At 37.9% G+C, this 22,461-nt stretch overlaps 1 protein-coding gene across 1 annotated transcript; it reads left to right on the top strand.

Moving 5' to 3' along the window:
• Nucleotides 1-86: 86 nt before the first annotated feature.
• On the top strand, nucleotides 87-22,286 carry LOC139140005 (SPRY domain-containing protein 3-like). Its single transcript, XM_070708994.1, has 9 exons — nucleotides 87-139; nucleotides 10,872-11,109; nucleotides 14,027-14,151; nucleotides 14,786-14,936; nucleotides 16,524-16,706; nucleotides 17,130-17,337; nucleotides 17,952-18,066; nucleotides 20,554-20,713; nucleotides 21,578-22,286. Exons 4-9 carry the CDS (start codon nucleotides 14,847-14,849, stop codon nucleotides 21,710-21,712), a joined length of 891 nt encoding a protein of 296 aa, XP_070565095.1. The 5' UTR covers nucleotides 87-139; nucleotides 10,872-11,109; nucleotides 14,027-14,151; nucleotides 14,786-14,846; the 3' UTR covers nucleotides 21,713-22,286.
• Nucleotides 22,287-22,461: the final 175 nt, after the last annotated feature.

The following is a 22,461-nucleotide window of genomic DNA, read 5'->3' as shown; positions in this document are numbered from 1 at the left end:
TTATGGAAGGTCTAAAATTAGAACCCCCGTTTGCTTCTCGCAAATTACGAGACAGCAAATTTTATTCGCGCATGCCCATTTAGGACGTTGACGATACCACGAAGAACAACATTTGCTCCGCCGTCCATGTGAGACTCAGGTAAATATGAGCATACACTTCTAGAAAACGACCACGATCGATATTGCTAACCCTGATGTTGAAAAGCTGGTCTAGGTCGTTAGATATGACAAGTTCACCTGACACTCAACCGATTGCCCAAAGTATTGCGACTGTTGGAACCCGGAAGTTAAACTGCTCCGTAAATGCTATTTTTATACTGTACGTACGTTGATATGTATGTACACATGCTACGGCTAAGTAGCCCCGGTAATTGCATTGCGTTCACTCATAACATCTGTTTTATAGTAATCACAAGGTGTATGTTTAATACGGCATGTGGTATGCTTGAGTTGCTGTCTCCAAGGTACAGAATTGGTTCCGGATAGATGCCAAAACGAAAAGACACAACCAGAAGTTGAACGATTTATGTGTTCACGTCACTGTACTGCAGCAATTAGAGCTCAGTTTACGCCACTTCACTGTTAAAGTACAAAAAATGACTGATCTAAACTGTTGTATTGAATACCAGCTCTCCTATTGTGACTTTCTAAAATATGACATTGAATGACGCCATAGTAGGTAAATTTAAATGCTGACATGTTTACAAATTCGAACAGCACCCACTGTATTCTGAGTCTGACTCAGTGACTGGTTAACATCTAATCGAGATCACGTGTTATGTGTACGTGCTCTGCATAGTCTGATTGCGAATGCGTGCTAATAGTTCAATTGAGGATAAAATCACCATAAACGTAGGCTCAATCAAAGTCTTTTATTTATCATATGACCACAACTGGGCTGTTTGTACACAATCATCACAAGAGAAGCTATCAGGCAATGTAGACAGTGTGTACTTATGTTATACACAGACAGTTTATTGGAAAGCAAGATGTCAGTGTGTTTCCTCATGCATTCCCCTAATTAACAAGAAGTTATAGGCTTGAATCAAAGTTTTGACAGTCGTGATTTCCTGCATGGTTGGGGAACCTGCATAAATTAGCAAAAAAAATTCATGTGTGAGGCCTGCTGGATTTCCATTACAATTTTGAACTTGTAAAATTGCATGAGAAAGCAATAAATACTAAATGTAACATCCTTTTTAGCATAGCATCAGTGTGTCAAACAAATGTCTAATTACAAAAGTTTTGCAAAAACGTTGTTTAGCATCATTGTGATTTGGTCAAAATCCTTTCATATTCTTGAATCTTAAAGATTGTTCAGCTTTCTTTATTCTGTCTGCCTGTATAGCAAATGTGTTAATGTAACCTGTGGTGGTAGGCAGAGCTATGGCCAGTAGTTGGTAAAAATGCACGTTTCACATTGTTGAAGCTATCGTGCTATTGGGAGTTGTATGCCATTGTACATTATAGAACCCAAACGTGTAAGGCAAACGTGCATGACTAAACACTGTAAAAGTCTGCACGTTAGACATTTTAGACACGTTAGGTCCGTACACGTTGGGTTTGCACGATACACGATAGGTTTGCATGATTGGCATGATAGAAATTGGAGTCATGTGGAGAACCTAAAATGACGTACACGTTAGACATTTTAGACACGTTAGGTCCGTACACGTTAGGTTTGCACGATACACGATAGGTTTGCACGATTGGCATGATAGATTTTGACTCATGTGGAGAACCTAAAATGACATACACGTTAGACATTTTAGACACGTTAGGTGCGTACACGTTAGGTTTGCACGATACACGATAGGTTTGCACGATTGGCATGATAGATTTTGACTCATGATAAAAACCTAAAATGACATGCACGTTAGACATTTTAGACACGTTAGGTCCGTACACGTTAGGTTTGCACGATACACGATAGGTTTGCACGATTGGCATGATAGATTTTGACTCATGATGAAAACCTAAAATGACATGCACGTTAGACATTTTAGACACGTTAGGTCCGTACACGTTAGGTCTGCACGATACAAGATAGGTTTGCACGATTGGCATGATAGAGTTAGACCTTACCGTGTTTGTAGGCCATCAAGTGAATCTTGAGACATATCGTATAACGTGCCGACCTAAGATTTACGGAGCTAACGTGTCTAAAATGTCTAACGTGTATGTCATTTTAGGTTGTCCACGAGTCAAAGTCTATCATGCCAATCGTGCAAACTTATCGTGTATCGTACATATACCTAACGAGTACGTATCTAACGTGTCTAAAATGTCTAACGTGTATGTCATTTTAGGGTCTCCAGGTAAGTTGAATGGTAGAGTCATATACACGTTAGACATTAGGTTTGCACGATACACGATGAGTTTGCACGATACACGATAGGTTTGCACGATTGGCATGATAGATTTTGACTCATGATGAAAACCTAAAATGACATGCACGTTAGACATTTTAGACACGTTAGGTCCGTACACGTTAGGTTTGCACGATACACGATAGGTTTGCACGATTGGCATGATAGATTTTGACTCATGATGAAAACCTAAAATGACATAGGCCTACACGTTAGACATTTTAGACACGTTAGGTCCGTACACGTTAGGTTTGCACGATACACGATAGGTTTGCACGATTGGCATGATAGATTTTGACTCATGATAAAACCTAAAATGACATACACGTTAGACATTTTAGACACGTTAGGTCCGTACACGTTAGGTTTGCACGATACAAGATAGGTTTGCACGATTGGCATGATAGAGTTAGAGACATATCGTATAACGTGCCGACCTAAGATTTACGGAGCTAACGTGTCTAAAATGTCTAACGTGTATGTAATTTTAGGTTGTCCACGAGTCAAAGTCTATCATGCCAATCGTGCAAACTTATCGTGTATCGTATATATACCTAACGAGTACGGATCTAATGTGTCTAAAATGTCTAACGTGTATGTCATTTTAGGGTCTCCAGATAAGTTGAATGGTACAGTCATGATATACACGTTAGACATTTTAGACACGTTAGGTCCGTACACGTTAGGTTTGCACCATACACGATAGGTTTGCACGATTGGCATGATAGATTTTGACTCATGATGAAAAACTAAAATGACATGCACGTTAGACATATTAGACACGTTTAATAGGTCCGTCCACGTTAGGCGTGCACGATACACGATAGGTTTGCACGATTGGCTTTTTTGGTCACGTTAGTTCCGACCTAACATGTCAAACATGCACTACTAAAATGTAAAAATGTCTAAAATGAATAAATCCCGACTTCTGGCCATGGATGGGTAGGCATATAGGCTGTGCGTATTTGCATAACTATTTTTTGTGCTATGCAAATACCCATGACCTGGCATGAACTTGCGTGGACAATGCCATACCCATCAGAAGCTGGTCCCTGCCATATCAAGTGATGAAAGCGCCAAGCTTGTTGCTTTTTCCCATGATTCAAATACAGTAAGTTGATAAAGCCCTAAACTGCAACTTCTGCCACTATTTTTTGTCTGTTTTTGTAAATATTCGCAAGAGTCATGAAGGGCAAAATGGCTTTTCCGTAAGAAGTGACCCATAATTAGCACACATTAAAAAATTCGCCTCGGTAAACTTCTCTTCAACTGTTGATGCTCAGCTATCAGATTAGTTCTTCTTTACAGAATAGTACAATGTCACAAAGATACTCAAAGTGGGATGGTAATGATTAGTAGACAATATTGTCATGATCAAGTTCCTGCGAAGTTCATATTTCACCATCATCTCCACAACCACCTCCATGGTTAAAACTAGTGAAGTACAGCACGTCCCATATGGTACATTTTAATAATAAATTGAACATTTGAAGGCCCCTGAAAACATGGATAACTTTACACATGATTTGTACAGACTAAAGCTGCTATAACATATTACCTAGCCAAATGGGTGAAAATACAAATGGTTTTTGGCCAATACCACATTTCACTGACTTGGCAGATGAGGAAATGCTACTCTCTGACAGGTAAAGAGTAAAAAGGCATTTGTAGCTACATCTTGTTGTAGTGTGTAAACTTCAATATTATTGCACATCATGTTTGCATAACTATTACCCTGGTAATGTATGAAGCCCTGTGAAATCATTGAAGTTGTAATTTTTTCCACTATTATTTTGATATCTTTTTTGTGATGAAATATTGGAGTCTGTACATTAGCAAATGCACATGTACATTGCATGTTGAGACAAACACTGTATAGCTACAAACAGCTACTTCATTGTACCTGGTCTTTTCACAGATATATTACATGTACCTGTCTTCAAGAGCCACAGCTACGTCATACACATGTACCCACTTGACATCTGTCACGTGCCATGAGTGATCAGATACAAACATCCTAAGAATTTCAATCACATTGCATGGCCCCCTCAAGTCAAAGCTTAAAGGAAGTATGCCTTTAGAAGGTGAAAGACTTAACTTTTGCTCAAACTTTCCATATGGAATCTTTCAATCTTTCGAAATCAAGAATAAAACTGTAGGGTCACCTGCAAATTTTGCTATCTCTCAAACAAATTACTCAAATTCACCAAATATTTAAGATTCAAATGGCCGCCATCCCAATGTTAACTCTCTGAAGAAAAATTTAATTTTCGATTTTTACATATTATCCAAGGTGATAAAAATTCTAATTACTCCAGAAGCTTCAAAATTAGACTGTGGCAGATCAGAAAGGTATTGTAAAAACTTTAAAATCCGAACATCTGTCCCTGAAGTTTTTCTTAAAGTTAAACTCAATGAATGAAATATTTCAAAATATCTGAAAGATTAGGTAGTGCACGGTCCCTCCACCGTGGGTAGTGGCATTGGATTTTACCCTCTTTCAGTCTACAAATTAAAAAGTTTATGCCATTTCCTAACTGTTTGCCACAGGCCAACTCCTAAGAATTATTTTATTACATTTGTAATGCAATATAGATGTACATACATGTACATACATGCTCATGATCATTTCAAAATTAATTTTGTAAGCCATGAAATAAAAATGTTACTTATGTCAGTGAGATTTAATACTGTGCCAAACATCAAATGTCCAAAGTACACAGACTTTAAAGTTAAATGTTGCATACTTGTCAAAATGGAAAAGATAATGTAAGACAAACTCATAAAAGCAGTCTAAAATAAAATAAAATTGTAAAAATAAAAGACATAAACTAAAAAGTGTTCATGAAATAATAATATTGTATATTCTGCACCAGTTGTTTCCTATAAAGTCACTGACAATAATTTTATGGTATACAAGGAGATCTCTGAAATAGTTTGTACTGTATTCAAGTAGGTATTGCTTGCACAATGAATTTCCATATAGGTATAAAAATGTAGCAAAGGTCAACATTCCCTTGCCAACTGCATATTTAGTTCTCTTTAGAGGAGCAATGAATTTTAGCTCACAGTTTGATGTCGTAAATCATTGACAAACCACAGCCATTTGTTGCAAGTTACATCAGGAATAAATGTGTGTGCCTAGAACAGTGAAGATATACTTTCACTTTGCATATATTTGTCGTCATTACTTTAGGCTACAAAACTTTCTATCGCACAATGTATAAAAGACGATAATTTGCTGTGGTTGATACAAAAATTTATCCTTGACCACTATAAATAATGATTCATTTACCGTTTTTAGTCCCCACGGACACCGTCCGGGGGGACTTATAGGTTTGGTCATGTCCGTGCGTCCGTGCGTCCGTCCGTCCGTCCGTCCGTCCGTCCGTCCGTCCGTTCACGCAGATATCTCAGAGACGCCTGGAGCGATTTCGTTCAAACTTGGTACAAGGATAGTACCATACCTCATACAGATGCACGTCGATTTGTTTCACAATGCGATCAAATTTGGCGGTGTTAGAGGACTTTTTAGTTTTCAGCTCCATAGACTCCCATGTATAAGGCAGTCAATCCATAGACTCCCATGTATAAGGCCGTCCATAGACTCCCATGTATAAGGCCGTCCATAGACTCCCATGTATAAGGCCGTCCATAGACTCCCATGTATAAGGCGGTCCATAGACTCCCATGTATAAGGCGGTCCATAGACTCCCATGTATAAGGAAGTCCATAGACTCCATGTATAAGGCAGTCCATAGACTCCCATGTATAAGGCAGTCCATAGACTCCCATGTATAAGGCGGTCTATAGACTCCCATGTATAAGGCAGTCCATAGACTCCCATGTATAAGGAAGTCCATAGACTCCCATGTATAAGGCAGTCCATAGACTCCCATGTATAAGGCCAAGAAAAATAAAAATTTAGTTTCTCATAGTATTCATATTGCAAAAAGGATGCAGTGACACAGTTTTTAGTCCCCACAGATAAAGTCCAGGGGGCTCATAGATTGGGTCATGTCAGTCCGTGAGTCCATCCATGTGAGTCCATCCGTTCACGCAGATATCTCAGACACTTTTGACAAATGTCACGTGACCTTGGTGACCTTTGACCTCAAATATACATATTTGTCCATAACTCAGTAATCACTAATGCTACACCCTTCATATTTGGTATGATGGGACAGCTTATGACGCCACATATTGTTCCTCATTAATTATGTGCATATCTAATTTTGAGCGAGCCAATAGAGCCAGAGGTCTGATTTTTGGTTTGTAGGGATAACTTAGCAATACAATTTTTTGACAAAATGTCACGTGACCTTGGTGACCTTTGACCTCAAATATACATATTTGTGCATAACTCAGTAACCACAAGTGCTACACTCTTCATATTTGGTATGAAGGGACACCTTATGACGCCACATATTGTACCTCATTAATTATGCGCATATCTAATTTTGAGCGAGCCGATAGAGCTAGAGTCTGATTTTTGGTTATATATGGATAACTGAGCAATACAATTTTTTTGACAAAATGTCACGTGACCTTTGTGACCTTTGACCTCAAATATACATATTTGTCCAAACTCAGTAACCACAAGTGCTAGACCCTTCATATTTGGTATGATGGGACACCTTATGACGCCACATATTGTTCCTCATTAATTATGCGCATATCTAACTTTGAGCGAGCCAATAGAGCTAGAGGTCTGATTTTGGTATGTAGGGATAACTTAGCAATACAATTTTTTTGACAAAATGTCGTGACCTCGGTGACCTTTGACCTCAAATATACATATTTGTCCATAACTCAGGAACCATTAATGCTACACCCTTCATATGTGGTATGATGGGACACCTTATGACGCCACATATTGTACCTCATTAATTATGTGCATATCTAATTTTGAGCAAGCCAATAGAGGTAAATGTACGATTTTTAGTATATAGGGATAGACTATAGGATAGACATTTTTTGACAAATGTCATGTGACCTCTATAACCTTTTACCTACAATACATGATAATGTCAACAAATAAGTAACCACAAGTGCTATGTCCTTTATATTGAGTAGGATGGAAGACCTTATGACAACACATGCTTAACCTCGTTAACCCTTTTTCCTGCCAGACAGTAATTAAGACTATTGCTTCCCCATCAGCCAAGTCAGTCAAAAGCGGTATTGAGCCCAAACATGACGTATTTTCACATGCTTGGCTTGGTATGTTATAGCATCATAAGTCCAAAAAAATCAAGTTTACAGTATTTATGTTTTTCAACACCCTTCAAATGTACAGTATTATGTTAAAGTACATCATATGGAATATGTTGTGTTTCATTAATTTTAACCATCTTGACTGGTGGTGAAATATGGACTTGGCAGGAAAAGGGTTAATTATGCCCATATATAATTGTGGCCAAGCCAATAGAGCTGGAGGTCTGAATTTTGGCATATATGGATTAATTAGCAATACAATGTTTTGTTTTTTTCCAAATGTCACGTGTCCTTGATGACCTTTGACCTTCAATATGCATATATGCATATCTCAGTAACCACAAGTTCTTTACGCTTTGATTTTGATAGCATAATAGACCTTAAGAGTGTCACATCTTGTACCTCATTTATTATGCACATATGTATTTCTTGGCTGGCCAATACAGCTAGAGGTTGTGATCTTTTTTCCTGATTTAGAACCATAACTTATACATGCCTCTTGTTTCAAATTGGGAACAATGACATAGACCTATGTGTCCATAGATCTGAACATATACACTCCAGTGATACTTCTTAATGACCTCATTTCCCTGCCCCATCAAGACTAATACTCCTATTACAAGTGGGGACTATGTCATTGACAATGACTTGTTAATTTTACATCAAAACCAAAATATTAGAAGAGCAGGTTTTTCTGTGTATTTCAACAAGTGAAACTGGCTATGATTTCAATGATATCAATGTATTTTGCTCTTGTTCAAATGCCAACGTTAGCTTCTCCCATCTTTCACTGACATATTAAGATCAACTGTTACATATCACAGGGAATTAAAGCACTCAAAATATTCACACCGTTTTTTCGAAGGAGTATTTCAATGATCATGTCTGTGGAAAGAGCGAAGCTTTTTCATATGGCTCCTAGTGTGTAGAAATTCATGGTTCATAATTTTTTTGAACCACTCTTGCCTTTTGAAGGGCAGGCTCTTAACAATGAGGTAGGGGATAATATCCGGTAATCCTCTAAATTGGATATGCAGTTCCCTTATCGCTCATGACTTTATCTCTGTTTTGATCGATACTATATAACATTATTGAATCTGCAACGTGCATAGGAAGATGTAATTGTATTGCCGTCTGGGTAATGCGGCCTCGCCACATTGTCTGTCTGGTAATGGAAATTTAAATGGATTAAATTGGTTCAAGGAAACCAGCTGGAGAATAGGTTGTGGTTTCATATTGTCAGTCATTGTAGCTGCAGTGTTTTCAGATGATTTCATGGCATGGAGAGGAAGTTGATGCAGAAAAAATCAGTTCAGCATGATGCCAAGATGAGAAATACACGTATACGTACATGTAGGTTTTGTTAAAGCTGGCAACATACTGAATGCATGCTGTTTAATATTGAAATAATCATATTGTAGTGTCTTTTGGGACAATTGAAATAGTCATAATTGTGTTACAACTTTAGACTCCAACAAGAAATCTTAGACTGAAGATGAGTTTTGAAAGTCATGATGAGTTGTTGATCACGTGTGAAATGTACATGTATGCGCAGCAAGCACCCTATGCGTGAAATCCCAGACTGCATCTTTGTTTATTTCAGAAATGACACATGTTACTTCAAAACAGTGGTTTGCTTTTGTAGGTAACCAAGTCCAACTGTCTAAAGAAAGTTGTGTACTGTGAAGGCATTAATTTTCACTGGGATTTAATTTCACTGTTTTGGGATTCTAGTAAATTGACTTACTTGTCATTAAAATGATTGAATCTATCGATAATTAACATTTTCGCTGGGATTTAAATTCACAGATTCGTAAGTGAAACAATATACTATAATCTATTGCTGCATAGACCCTACATGTAAAAAAAGTCTACAATTGCTATTAAGTACGTTCATTGGGATTTAATTTAGCGGAATTCATCTATCAGGGAAATTGTGAAATTAAATCCCGGTGAATAATCAATACTTTCACTGTATATTATTCATGTACCGACGCCGTACCTACTGTACCGAGTACTGAAAGGGATTTTTTAAAGTAAATTTTTAGTAGCTTATTAGAGAAGACATACTTGTCTTTGTCATTATCAGAAGTGTGATACCAGACAGTGTGTGGTGCCTGTACTTATTTGCAACTTTACTTTTATATTTATTTTATTCACCAGTTCAATTTTTAGTCCACTTTTCAATTTATTAGAAAAATATTCTCGCGGGGAATTGTTGCCCAGCAATTTGAATCCAGCATCTCTGTAGTGATATTTCAGGTGTACTAAAGCATTAGAATTGATGGGGCGTCATGAAACCAGCTTGAACAGATTTGTGCATCATTACTCAACTTACTCCCTTGTATCCATGGAGTTAACATTCAGAGATGACATGCCAGTGCAGGGTTGCCAGGGGAAACCATCATTCACATCTGTTGGCATGGTAACCACTTTGAAATTAACAAAGGGCTGTGGTTTGCATCCGTACAAGTGTAAATTAGGTTATTTTTTTTTCTTAAAAGGATGAAGGCCACATTTTCCCCTTTGTCTCCATCACTGAGTATGAACGATGTTTCATCTGCATTACATGTATTTTGGTTTCCATAACAACTCACGTTGATCATGCACAACTCTGCACTTAATTTGACTGATCCTTATGCACTGTGGCACAGAAAATCTTCCGTTTTGCATAGCTGGATTCAGAAGTACATGACGGGCATAAAGACACATCAAAAGCTTAATAGGACTTGCCGTACCTGACCAACTGCCAATATCTAGAGCGTGTATACAAATAGATGCACCTATTCAGCATAACAACGTTCATTATCATCCCTGGTTACACGTACTTGTCATTCATCCCACATATGTGTTACATTTAGGTATTCTTGAATCACACATTAAGTGTCTGACGGTATATGAATACGTTTATCAGTGGAAACAAGTCCCTTGATGAGTGGCTCTGCTCTTGCAGAGGGAGTGAAAAAAAAAAATGATGGACGCTAATTGAGATTGAATGATACATGATTGTGTAACCATAATGCAATATTTGGTTGTAAATGGAGTCGCCCGAACACCGCATATGAAACATTAGATTACAAATACACCCTGTGTGTGAATTGCTGTCTGCCCTGGGGAAATCTTTAATGTATTGTGGAGACGTACGGCCTTAAATGTAATCTTGTGTAACGGGGAATACCACTGGTGTTAACAGCTTTTACAGATGAGATAACCCCCCCCTTGCAAGACTTTAAAAAGAACCCCCTCAGATTGTAACTCTGCATTTGTGTGGTTATCTCTGCAAAGGCATGGAGCTGGGTAATGGACTCGTACTTCAAGTCAGGAACGGCGGGATTCGGCGAATTCACGTCGGCGGCCGTCTGAGGAGGGCCGAACCCGTGGACTACGAAATCCACAGGGATCGAGTCAGAAGTGATAGACTCAATATCGAGGTGATGTACTCAGCTACCAACCGGATCATTTACAAAGGGTGGGTCTATACATTGCTGCTGAAGCCCTCACTCCAGATCACAGCTATTTTGAGGTAAGATTCGTCAGTGTTTCTCTATGATATGTATGAGATGTGTTGTATGGGTTTGTTCATGTAAAACTTAACAATGGACAAGAAAAGTTAAAATCCCGTTTTACAGATGCAGTTTTTTGTGTATCTCCCAAAACTTTTCGATGTGTTTGTGCAATTCTCGTTTTGCTCCCAAACTGTTTTCATATTGCCCAGTGCTCAAACTGTCAACACGGCCTGAACAAGAGAGGGGCCAATGTTACTGTTGACAAGTGAATTTTACCCTTAAATTCACATACTGACAAAAAGATTGCACATTGTACATGAAGATGATTACTTTGATCGGCAAGGCTAAGACTTTGTATTGAAATACACATTTTATTGTGACAAATGGAAATTATAACTTAGTTAATCGAACATAAAAATTAAAACATTACCAAATGTTACAGCAATTTGTCCGTTTATCATCACTGTATGAAAAATATAAGCCTGGACTATTACTAGTATGATTTGATGTCCACTTTCTCACATCATATATGCTAGATGTTCTATTGTCTGTTCACTACTTTGAAGTATAAACACATATTCAAATGGGGAAAAAAATGTACGTGAATCACTCCGGATGATTTTAGTTTGAATTTTCAGTTCTGATATTATCAGCTATAGAAATTTTAACTTCTAGAGTCATGTGGATGTTTTATGTTCATGTTCATTTCTGTATTCAGGAAGGAAAATAAACTTTCAAAGTAAATGGGGCACCTTGATCATGCTACGCTATGTCAATGCAACTGAAACAGATAGTAATATGTGTAGATAATGGTTGTGAATATTTTGAACAATATATTTGAATACTGTCTTTTTTTTGTATAATCTTACAGCACAGGCATGTAAACCTGAAAAGAGAAAAGTAACTCTAAGCCATGGTTTAATATGTGGTAAATTCAAATTGAAAAGTCCACAGAGCCTTGTCGTCTGTATGATAATTCCTTCTCAATGATGATTGATAGTATGATGTAGCTTGAAATCGATAAATGTGTTGACCATATCTGTTTTAAACACATACAGGAAGACCTGTCTTTGCATGTTTTGAAATATCCTGCAGTTTTGACGGTAACTAAACCACATCTGTTCAGTCTATGGGGAGTTATGGTATGATCAGGAAATCTAGCCAGATTATTTTATCATTGATCGGTAAAGTTTTCAAAATTCACCGTGAACTGTCCATGAAAAGTAGGCCCACTTCATCATAGGGTACAATGCTGCACACTGCTGTACAGTATACTTGAAACTCTTGTATCTTGTAGAAAACACTGAGCAACACAAGCATACTTTGCCATATTTTTATGGTAGCTTTACTGAACCTCAAAAAAGGTAGTTTTGTGATTTTTGATGAATTTTAAAGTATATCCAGTGCTCCTGGAGGAATGAGAAGTGATTTTATAGGGACAGCAAACATGCATGTAATTCTTTCAATGACAAAGACAATTTTTGTCTCCTCTATAAAATATAATCCAGCCAGTATATTTCAGATTCTCAGACAATTCTTACTTAGCTTTCCCAAAGCTTTTGATAAAAAGCTGTTGCCATGAAAATTGATGTCAATGTGATCAGAAATTATCAAAAAGTATAGGAAAATTCATAAAATTTGTAAAATGTTGCACTAAACTTTTGGCGGAAAAATGACGGCACTCAAACTGTTAAACCTTTCAATAATTTGCAGTATTTCTTTGTAATACAGTAGTCGTACATTATTGTTGTATTGTAAACATCTACATGTAGCACTTCTGTGTGATTATCAGGGGCTCCAGTTAACTGATGAGTGAAAAGCTGTGAATTTTGACATGCTGTCAGGCAAGTTGTGGATAAAGAGGACAAAATATACTGAAAAATTATCAATTACTGTCCCTCGAAACTGTGACCCGCTAGATACTAGTTGTCAATGTTTCTGCTTGATTGCCAATTGTTCTGCAATAAGTGAATTAAAACCAAGACAAGGTACATGCTTGTATTGACTGGACGAGTAATCTCAATGCAGATACAATTTCATTTTACTGAGATGTCAGGTAGAAAGAAATTCAAATTGTACAAATTGCCTTCCTCCAAGCTACAAATGGAAATTCAACACAATCAGTCTCAGCTGCTGGCGTTCAGTGATTCAATCTGTGAGAAAACGCCCAGTGGGCTATTTCGTCGAGGGGCAATGCCACCTCTCGGTGATGGGGGAACTGCACTGTGTGAAAGTGAATAATGCTGCATTGATTCAATTTGATGGGCAAAATGCAGCCACTTGGAATAAAAATCTGTATTTCAGAACGGTAAATACCGACACAAATTGTGACACTGTTCTCGTTTCGGTATTACCTCTTGTATTATACCAGTCATGTGAAAAATCCGTACAAATTGAATGTGCATTTTATATTCTATAGCTGATGACTCAGTGTTTGACTGGTAGAAAACTTCAACATAGAATGCCGTTATTTGGTAAATTATTACCACCGGTCTTCACACAAGCTAGGTAATGCGGCAATAACTTTCCTTTTTTCCTCACATGCCGTGCTAGAGTGAAGTACATATATATACACAGCTGTAATACTCGGATTGCGTGTCTTATGGTGATCACTTTTTAGCTGCAGTTAATTAGAGCTGTGCTGCATAGGATTATCATGGATTATGGTAGAATAGTGTTTTGGATTCTGACTACTAGTAAAACACACAAAGCCCATGGATGTATAAAAACAATCTACACTCTTGTGTGATTGTTTAATGAGATTGTACCGTATTTTCAAATGAAAATCTGGTTATCAGAAGACGCCATTCAGTATAAGCAGATCTTGAGTTAAAAAGAAAGTGAAATTACACAGTAAGAATCTCATTCTGAGTCTTCTTATTTCAGAAAGTGACATCATGCATTGATTTATAGTTTTGGACTACTATATTACAGATTGAAATTGTGGACACAGGCGAATTAGGGACCATCGGCGTGGGCTTGGTACCCAAAGATTACAAACTGGAAAGACAGCCAGGGTGGTTTTCTGATTCTATCGGCTACCATGCAGATGATGGCAAGTAAGTGTAGTATGGTAGTGGTGTGCATGCTGCAGAATGGATTAAACTGATCACATTATGAAGTCCACAGGCAGACAGTCGCTTGACAACAATAGTGGATGATAATTATCATTAAAAATATAGACATCTACTGGTTCCAGATTTATACTGTTTTTGAAGCAGTTACTTTTTTTCAAAGGTCTATAATGATTATCAGGTGGTAGCAACTCAAAAAATCCCATGAAGGGTGATTAAAATCCCAGTGCCAAGAATTTTCTGTCATTTTCTTTCATCACACAGCGATGAGCAGCCTTTGTAGACATCTCAATGATCCAGTTACGAGTGTGTCCACTCTCGCGATGACCAAGTCTTTCACTGTGATTCATTCAGACTCATTTTTTTTATCATCAAAACTTCATTAATGAAGCAAGTGACTTTACTCTGCGAAGGCTTGCCCTGCCCCGGAGTCAGTGCAATTCAAATCTCATCATGGAAAGACTCTGACGTGACCATAGAGAGATGCCCGATGGACGGATGAGTCACCGTGTTCAACTGAAAGTCAGGTAGTGAACAGTGTGTTCATTCATCGTAGCTGTATCACCATGTATCAGTCACTCCTGCTCAAATCTCAGGTATTTCTCTTCTGTTTCTGCAGATTGTTCAAGGCCAACGGCCACGGACGGCCGTTCGGTCCGAAGTGCCACAACGGGGACAGAATGGGTTGCGGCATCAAGTTTGATGAGCTAGATTACGAAGAAGGTGTCAGACAAAACGTGCCGGTGTTTTTCACACGGAATGGGAAAGAAGTGAGTAATCTATGCAGTCACAGACAGTAATACGTATTATTCTAAAAGCAAACCGCTGTACACTATTTGCGCTGCCTCGTAAATTTGCTCATCTGCTGTACAAAATTATTTATCTTACTGTATCAAATGTTGCAGTGCCAAGGCAAAGCTGTGATGATACTCAACCCTCACACCCCCATTTCCTGTATATGGATCCCCCTTACCTATATAAAACAATGGGGATATACCAATGTCAATGTCAGTGTAAGGATTAAATCTACAGCAAGAGAATCAAATATAAGCTAAAAACTCAGAAAATAGGTCAATATGAACTGACAAGCCTCCGTCGTGACATCGAATGAAAAATTGCCATTTTCAGATGTAGACATTAAGTGCTGACTCATGATACACTCTCTTAGGATATGTCATACTCGGTAAACCCATGTTTCTCAATTTTGTTCATCATTTGTCTTGTCAGTGAAATTGTTTGATTTTGAATCAATGTATTTATAGAAAACATTCCTTGTTTGTTTGTCAAAAAGCTAGAAAAAGAATGATACTCCTATATATCTACGGTAACATGAACAAAAGGATTGTCAACATGGCAAGTGTTAAACGTAACCAATCTGCCCTTGACACTGAGGTCACAGTTTGGAGAAAAGCTAGCAGCTCATTAACATTTAATTAACACAACAATTAAATCAGCCATTTACTTGAAGAAGTATTGAAAATTATGTGTACTGGCCAGAAAGAGTTATAAATGTGGTTGAACTTGCTTTATAATTACATTTCCTGCACTAGGGAGTGATTAGAATCTTGTGCAAATTTTCCTTTAATGTCGCCATAAATGAAGATGAACAATACAACTCCAGTGTTCAAATGTTCATAATGTATGTGAACAAGGTTTACTCTTTCTAGATCAGCCGTCTGCTACTATTTTATCATCATAAGTAAAAGCATTTTGTATGAAAATTGCAGTATCATTCACATTATTTGAATAATTGATCCCTTTCTGAAAGGGAGCTCAGTATATTTTTAGTGATTCATATTCTGATATTCATAGCATAGATATGGCATTGGAGTGTACACCCTTCAACATGGGCATCACATTGTATGTGTGACAGTAAATACATATATTTACAGTGTAGCTGTATTTATCGTGTCATGAGTCACATAGTAGATATGTGTGTATCTTTGTGGAGTGATTCATCATCGGTTTAGAATTTCTTTGAAATGAATATCACTATGGCTGAAAATAACAAATGAAGTGAGAGATGCTACGTAAGCTGTGCTGAGAGAGGTTTGTTCATGCAATGATACAAGTATCAGATTGGTTATAAAATATCAAATTTACAAGCAATTAATGTAAATGAAATGGAGTTTCAAAGTTTGAAAGGAGTGCATATTTGAAAATAACGTTTCCATGCATGTTCAACATAAATGGCAAAAAGATAAATAACGGTAATATATGCAGTCATGTTGTACAGTATATCTATATATCGTTCCAGCAAAACCATTTCCTAGTGAAGTAGCGTTTGATGTACATTGGAGTAATTTTCTAGTTCATTCATGTGTGTAATTGGGTGTTCTGTTTGGTTTTGATCGCAGATCGGCACAGTGATGGCCCCGATGCCAGCCGGTGGGCTGTTCCCTGGTGTGGGTATGCATTCAGTCGGGGAGGAGGTCAAACTCCACATGGATGCTGATTGGGTGAACCTTGAGGAGGACATGCTGATTGACAGCTGTGAAGATGATTGGGCAAGGTTACATGATGTCAGGGTCAATGGACTGGTGAGGATTTGATTGGTTGATTTATATTCAATAATAAATGCTCTGATTTGGTCTGATCTGCTGATCCTATTAGGAAACGCTCTATGCAGTGGTAAAGAGTAGGCCTGAAAAATAGCATAGAATATGTCTGTACCTTTAATGTGCTTTATGTATAGTTGAATTTTCAGTATAGCTAATGTATGTATGTCTAGTGGTTGTAATATGTGCGTGCATATGTTTATGTACATGTGTGTATGTCTTTGTGTCAGTTCAGTGTGTATGTTACACGAGTGTCTGTTACGGTATATGTACTTTTAAAATGCCTGATATTGCTGATCTGTATGCATGTGCACGTTTCTTATGGTAATGTATGTATTTATGACTATGTTTCGTTCACATTTTGATGTTCTGATTAATAAACCCTGTCACATTTCCTCTCATCAGATGTTAGAGTATGTTGGCAGGGGTCGCAGTATCGCCGATGTCGGCCTGGCACAAGCCCGGAAACCCCTGACCCCAACGAGTCACTATTTTGAAATAGAAATCGTTGACCCAGGGAAGAACTGTTACATAGCCATAGGACTGGCACACAGAGACTATCCAAAACACAGACACCCTGGCTGGAACAAGGGATCAATCGCCTATCATGCAGGTACAGTGCTGTATGATTGGTATCTTTCGAACAAAACAAAATTTCCAGATGAAAGTTGGAAATTAAAAAGTGTAAGCTTCAGTAGTCACTCTCTCATTCAATGAAACTCTGATGAAACAGGAACTAATGTATGCATATCATGAGCAATGGCTAAAACACAAAAAACAGAAGTTTGTCAATATAGATTGACAAGGTCCATTGAATCAAGTTAACTAGTACCTCTTCTTGTCAATGTAGACAGACATACAGACAGACAGACCGACCTACTCACATGTATGATCTGCAGTTAACAGTCCTATTTGTAAACATTTAGGGTTACAAGTGTCTGTGTGTCAGCACAGGCTCTTCCTAATACTTGTGATATTCCTGTCATATCAAAAATGTGTTGTCTTTGCCGAATACCCAAAGAAACTGAAAAAAGTCTTTGTGTGCAGAAAGTATTTATGTAAATGTTTTATGATCACACTTTGTGACACATGCAAATTTCACAATTGAACTAGCAAAGTGCACCAACATCTGATGCAGAGCATCAATAAAACTTGATGCTAAATACCAACTTGATGAAAGTTTTATATGAATTCTTCTAACAATTCTGGTTTTGTTATCTTCATCAGACGATGGCAAAATATTCAAAGGCAGCGGCATTGGTGATCCATTTGGACCTAGGTGTTACAAAGGTGATCTCATGGGCTGTGGTATCATGTTTCCAAGAGACTATCTAGCTGAAAGGTAAACAATTTGTTTCCCACCAATTAGAGTTACTCCATCAGTGCTAATTTGCATATATCCATATATGGTAAAACAGGCATCTCAGCCATGTTTTCTGATGCCGTATCTGTAGTTGCTATGCAGTGCTTTTTGCTCGATCCCAAATGAAAATCAATGATTGGCTTCTAGAAATGCACGTTACTGATTTCACTCTTTCACCAACATGGTTTGGCCGGAATCCAACTTTATCAATGGTGATTTGTAGCCCTGTGGACAGGAAATTTAGGTGAGCACATAAAACGGTCAGTTGTTGTGAACATTCCTCAACATTCCTTGTGAGCAGCTTCTCTAAATGTCTGCTGGTAATTATTTTGTGTACATGTAAATTGAACTATTGGAAAGACAAGGTTATGTCTTGTTTCTAGGAAACTTCAAGCAGTAGGGAAGTTGCTTTGGCTGAGAGGATGTGTGGTCGAAACAAGTTTTTGTAAAACAAGATGTTTCTAGGAGGTGATTCAATAAGTCCAAATAAAAATATGTGTGTGTTTCTGGTAACATGCCTCCTATATTATGGTAGGTAGGTAGTTCTGAGGAAATTTTTGTTTTGTTGAAAATGCAAAAAATGTCTAGGGTTGTGGGTTTTTCTAGGTCGGGTGGGTTCTAGGAAAACACACATGTGTTTTGTTTAGTCCCCACGGACACCGTCCGGGGGGACTTATAGGTTTGGTCATGTCCATGCGTGCGTCCGTGCGTGCGTGCGTGCGTGCGTGCGTGCGTGCGTGTGTGCGTGCGTCCGTCCGTTCACACAGATATCTCAGAGATGCAAGAAGCGATTTCATTCAAACTTGGTACAAGGATTACTTCATATGTCATACAGATGCACGTCGATTTGTTTTGGGATACGATCCAATATGGCCGCCAGGCGGCCATTTTATTACGATTTTTTCATGTACAGAGCCATAACTCAGACATGTTTCAACCAATTTTATTCAAAGTTGGTACAAGGACATTGACCAATGTCATAGATATGCAGTCAATTTTTTTTGTGATACGATCCAATATGGCCGCCAGGCGGCCATTTTATTACGATTTTTTCATGTACAGAGCCATAACTCAGACATGTTTCAACCAATTTTATTCAAAGTTGGTACAAGGACATTGACCAATGTCATAGATATGCACGTCAATTTGTTTTGTGATACGATCCAATATGGCCGCCAGGCGGCCATTTTATTACGATTTTTTCATGTACAGAGCCACAACTCAGACATGTTTCAACCGATTTTATTCAACATTGGTACAAGGACATTGACCAATTTCATAGATATGCACGTCGATTTGTTTTGTGATACAATCCAATATGGCCGCTAGGCGGCCATTTTATTACAATTTTTTCATATACAGAGGCATAACTCAGGCATATCTCAACAGATTTATTCAAAGTTGGTACAAGGACATTGACCAATGTCATAGATATGCACGTCAATTTGTTTTGTGATACGATCCAATATGGCTGCTGTGTGGCCATTTTGTTACGATTTTTTCATATACAGAGGCATAACTCAGGCATATCTCAACCGATTTTATTCAAAGTTGGTACAAGGACATTGACCTATGTCATACATATGTACGTCGATTTTTTATGTGATACGATCCAATATGGTCTCTAGGCAGCCATTTTATTACGATGTTTTCATGTACAGAGCCATAACTCAGACATATTTCCACCAGTATCATTCAAAGTTGACATTGACCTATTTCATACATATGCTCGTCAATTTGTTTCACGTCATGTAGCAGTAACATGTCAATTATTGAAGTTTCGTAAGTAGGCTGATATGTCAAGAAATATGTACTGCATCAAATTCATGAAACTTTATACAGATGTACCGATGTTAAGCTCACATGCTTTTAAGCTCACATTGCTTTAACATTGAAAAAGACATTTATCAGTGTCATTTTAATTAATTTGTAATTGCATAAGTAATAACTTTCCTAATTAGGGTGATATAGCCACAAATTAATACAATGTCAAATGTGATGAAACTTGATACAGATGTTGATCTCATAGTGTTGTAAATACTGCATCAAACTTTATGAAATATGGTACCAGTGATAATCTGTTAAGTGTTAGAATTGTATGCAAAAATGTTTTGCAACATCCTGTTGATTAATTCCTAGTTGACTCATTTATGAACTTTAGGATGGTGGCCTACATTGGTTTTATGTTTTCATCACCATGGAACTCATTCTTGGCCATTGAGCGCCATCTGTATCAAAGTATTTTATCACAGACCTAATTAATGAAGAGGACTCTTTCCTCTCTGAGGACATGTAATCAAAGTACCCATTATTAACAAGTGGGGACTGTGTCATCAACGATGACTTGTTTCAATTGATTTTGATATCATCCCAAGTTGAAGTACTTTTCTTTGTACATGGATTTGTTTGTAGCATGTACCCTGTGTGAATATGTGACATAAACTTGTATCAATAATGATTCTTCAGCGACGTTGAAAGTGACGACGACAAAGCTGAAGAGCCAGAGCGCCATCGTCATGAAGACGACCATGTCAATGATTTCTATGAATTGGAAGATTACTTAGACAGCAGCTCAGAAGATGAAGAGTGGTATCAAGACGGCAAAGAAGATGGTGTCAAAGTACAGGTGAGTAGAATTTATAGCTAATTTAAATATTGGAAGAAATCTCTTTATGATAGTCTGTGTGTGTGTTTGATAGTTGACAACAGCAGCTTGCTGAAGTTACCAACATTTGGTATTAAATCTCAGTACTGAGTTATTGAATATACTTGGTGTGTGTCAGTGGGTGGGGGGGGGGGGAGAAGAGAGAGAGAGAGAGAGAGAGAGAGAGAGAGGAGAGAGAGAGAGAGAGAGAATTGTTCTTGTGGAGATTGTCACCATTAGCATGGCTGATATGACATTGTAGTAGCTCACTCAACTCTGCCTTTCATGAGACGTGTATGATCTATTTAATTCTGTGAATATGAGGCATCGTGGGCCAGTGGCTAGAGCAGTGGACTCACGATCAAAGGATGGTGAGTTCGAGCCCCGGCATGGCTGTGGTGTTGTGTCCTTGAGCAAGGCACTTTATTCCTCATTGTTTCTCCCCACCCAGGAGTGATGGGTACCTGGTAGGACAGTGGTTGTTATGTGTGCGTTTAGCTCTGCTGCGCTTATTGGCTGCACATGTGAGCTGTTGTCTGCTCCCCAGGGAGTTGAGTGGTATCATATTAGGTCCAGTGACCAGGGGTAATAATAATTGTAAAGCGCCTTGATCACATCTACTTGTGGATATGTGCGCTATATAAGAACCAAATATTATTATTATTATTATTAAATACAAAAATGAAGGAATATGTGAGATACAATTATGCTTTTCAGAAGAAAAAAGAAGAGGCCTTTGCAAAGAAAAGACTTATAACACCATATCCCAGTTTACCTTGTATCATAGTATCCAGATATGGTTTTGCTTTAAAACCATACATTGACCATGCATCTCTTTCTCACCAGATTTTCTTCACTCGTAACGGCAAAACTGTCGGCCGACGCGAAGTGAGGATACCACAGGGTGGCTTCTTCCCTACCATCGGGATGCTCAGCTGTGACGAAAAAGTGCGAGTGGATCTGAAACCCCTGACAGGCTGAAACTCATCCTTGTATGCCATTGGCTGAAATGGGTCATGTGACAAGACTAAGCAAGTGATGTCATCACATGTTTCTTTGACTTAAACTTGTTACGAGCCATTCCATTGGATGTTCACTACTGTCATGAACATTGCCATGTTCACTGAAAATTTATGCAACTGTAAGTCTTTTCTGTGACAAGGACAGATATTTTACTATATTTTATCGCTTGGAAGGAGCAGAAATACTCAAAATTGAGAAGAACTTTTAGTTCTTACATTTACATGTAAAATATATTATGCCTAGTACTATTTTGTCTTTAAATTTGTGTTCCTGGGATTTTATATAAGTTAATTATATCTATGAAGTGAAAATAATTATATTACTTTAGAGGGAAAATACCTGATAAATTCATGTACATTTGCGGTGTATTATCTTAGCTGTACAGAACAGAAATGGTCGTCTAGCTTTTCTTCTAAGAATTATTTTATTTGTTCATGCTGAGACAGAAGCGGTTCTATCCTACTTATGGCTTTCTGCAGTTTTGAAGTTATATCTCTTTCAAAAGTTAACATTTTGAAGTCTTTGTTTTGTTTCTGTTCTTGTTTTATTTTTGTCATCAATAGCAATTCTTTTCTTGATGTTGCCGTGTTTTCAAAGATAGTCCCTGTCTGAGCAGCTTGGAAACAATTTGCCTCCCTCATGTGGTATTTGCAGAGTTTTTGTCAAAAGGGCCAGCGCAGGTGTAAACGGAAACTTGTAGTACAGTA

This window comes from Ptychodera flava, chromosome 9, assembly GCF_041260155.1.
Source record: "Ptychodera flava strain L36383 chromosome 9, AS_Pfla_20210202, whole genome shotgun sequence".
Lineage (NCBI taxonomy): Eukaryota > Metazoa > Hemichordata > Enteropneusta > Ptychoderidae > Ptychodera > Ptychodera flava.
The sequence above is the reverse complement of the archived record's forward strand: the minus strand, read 5'-3'. Positions and strand labels throughout refer to the sequence as shown.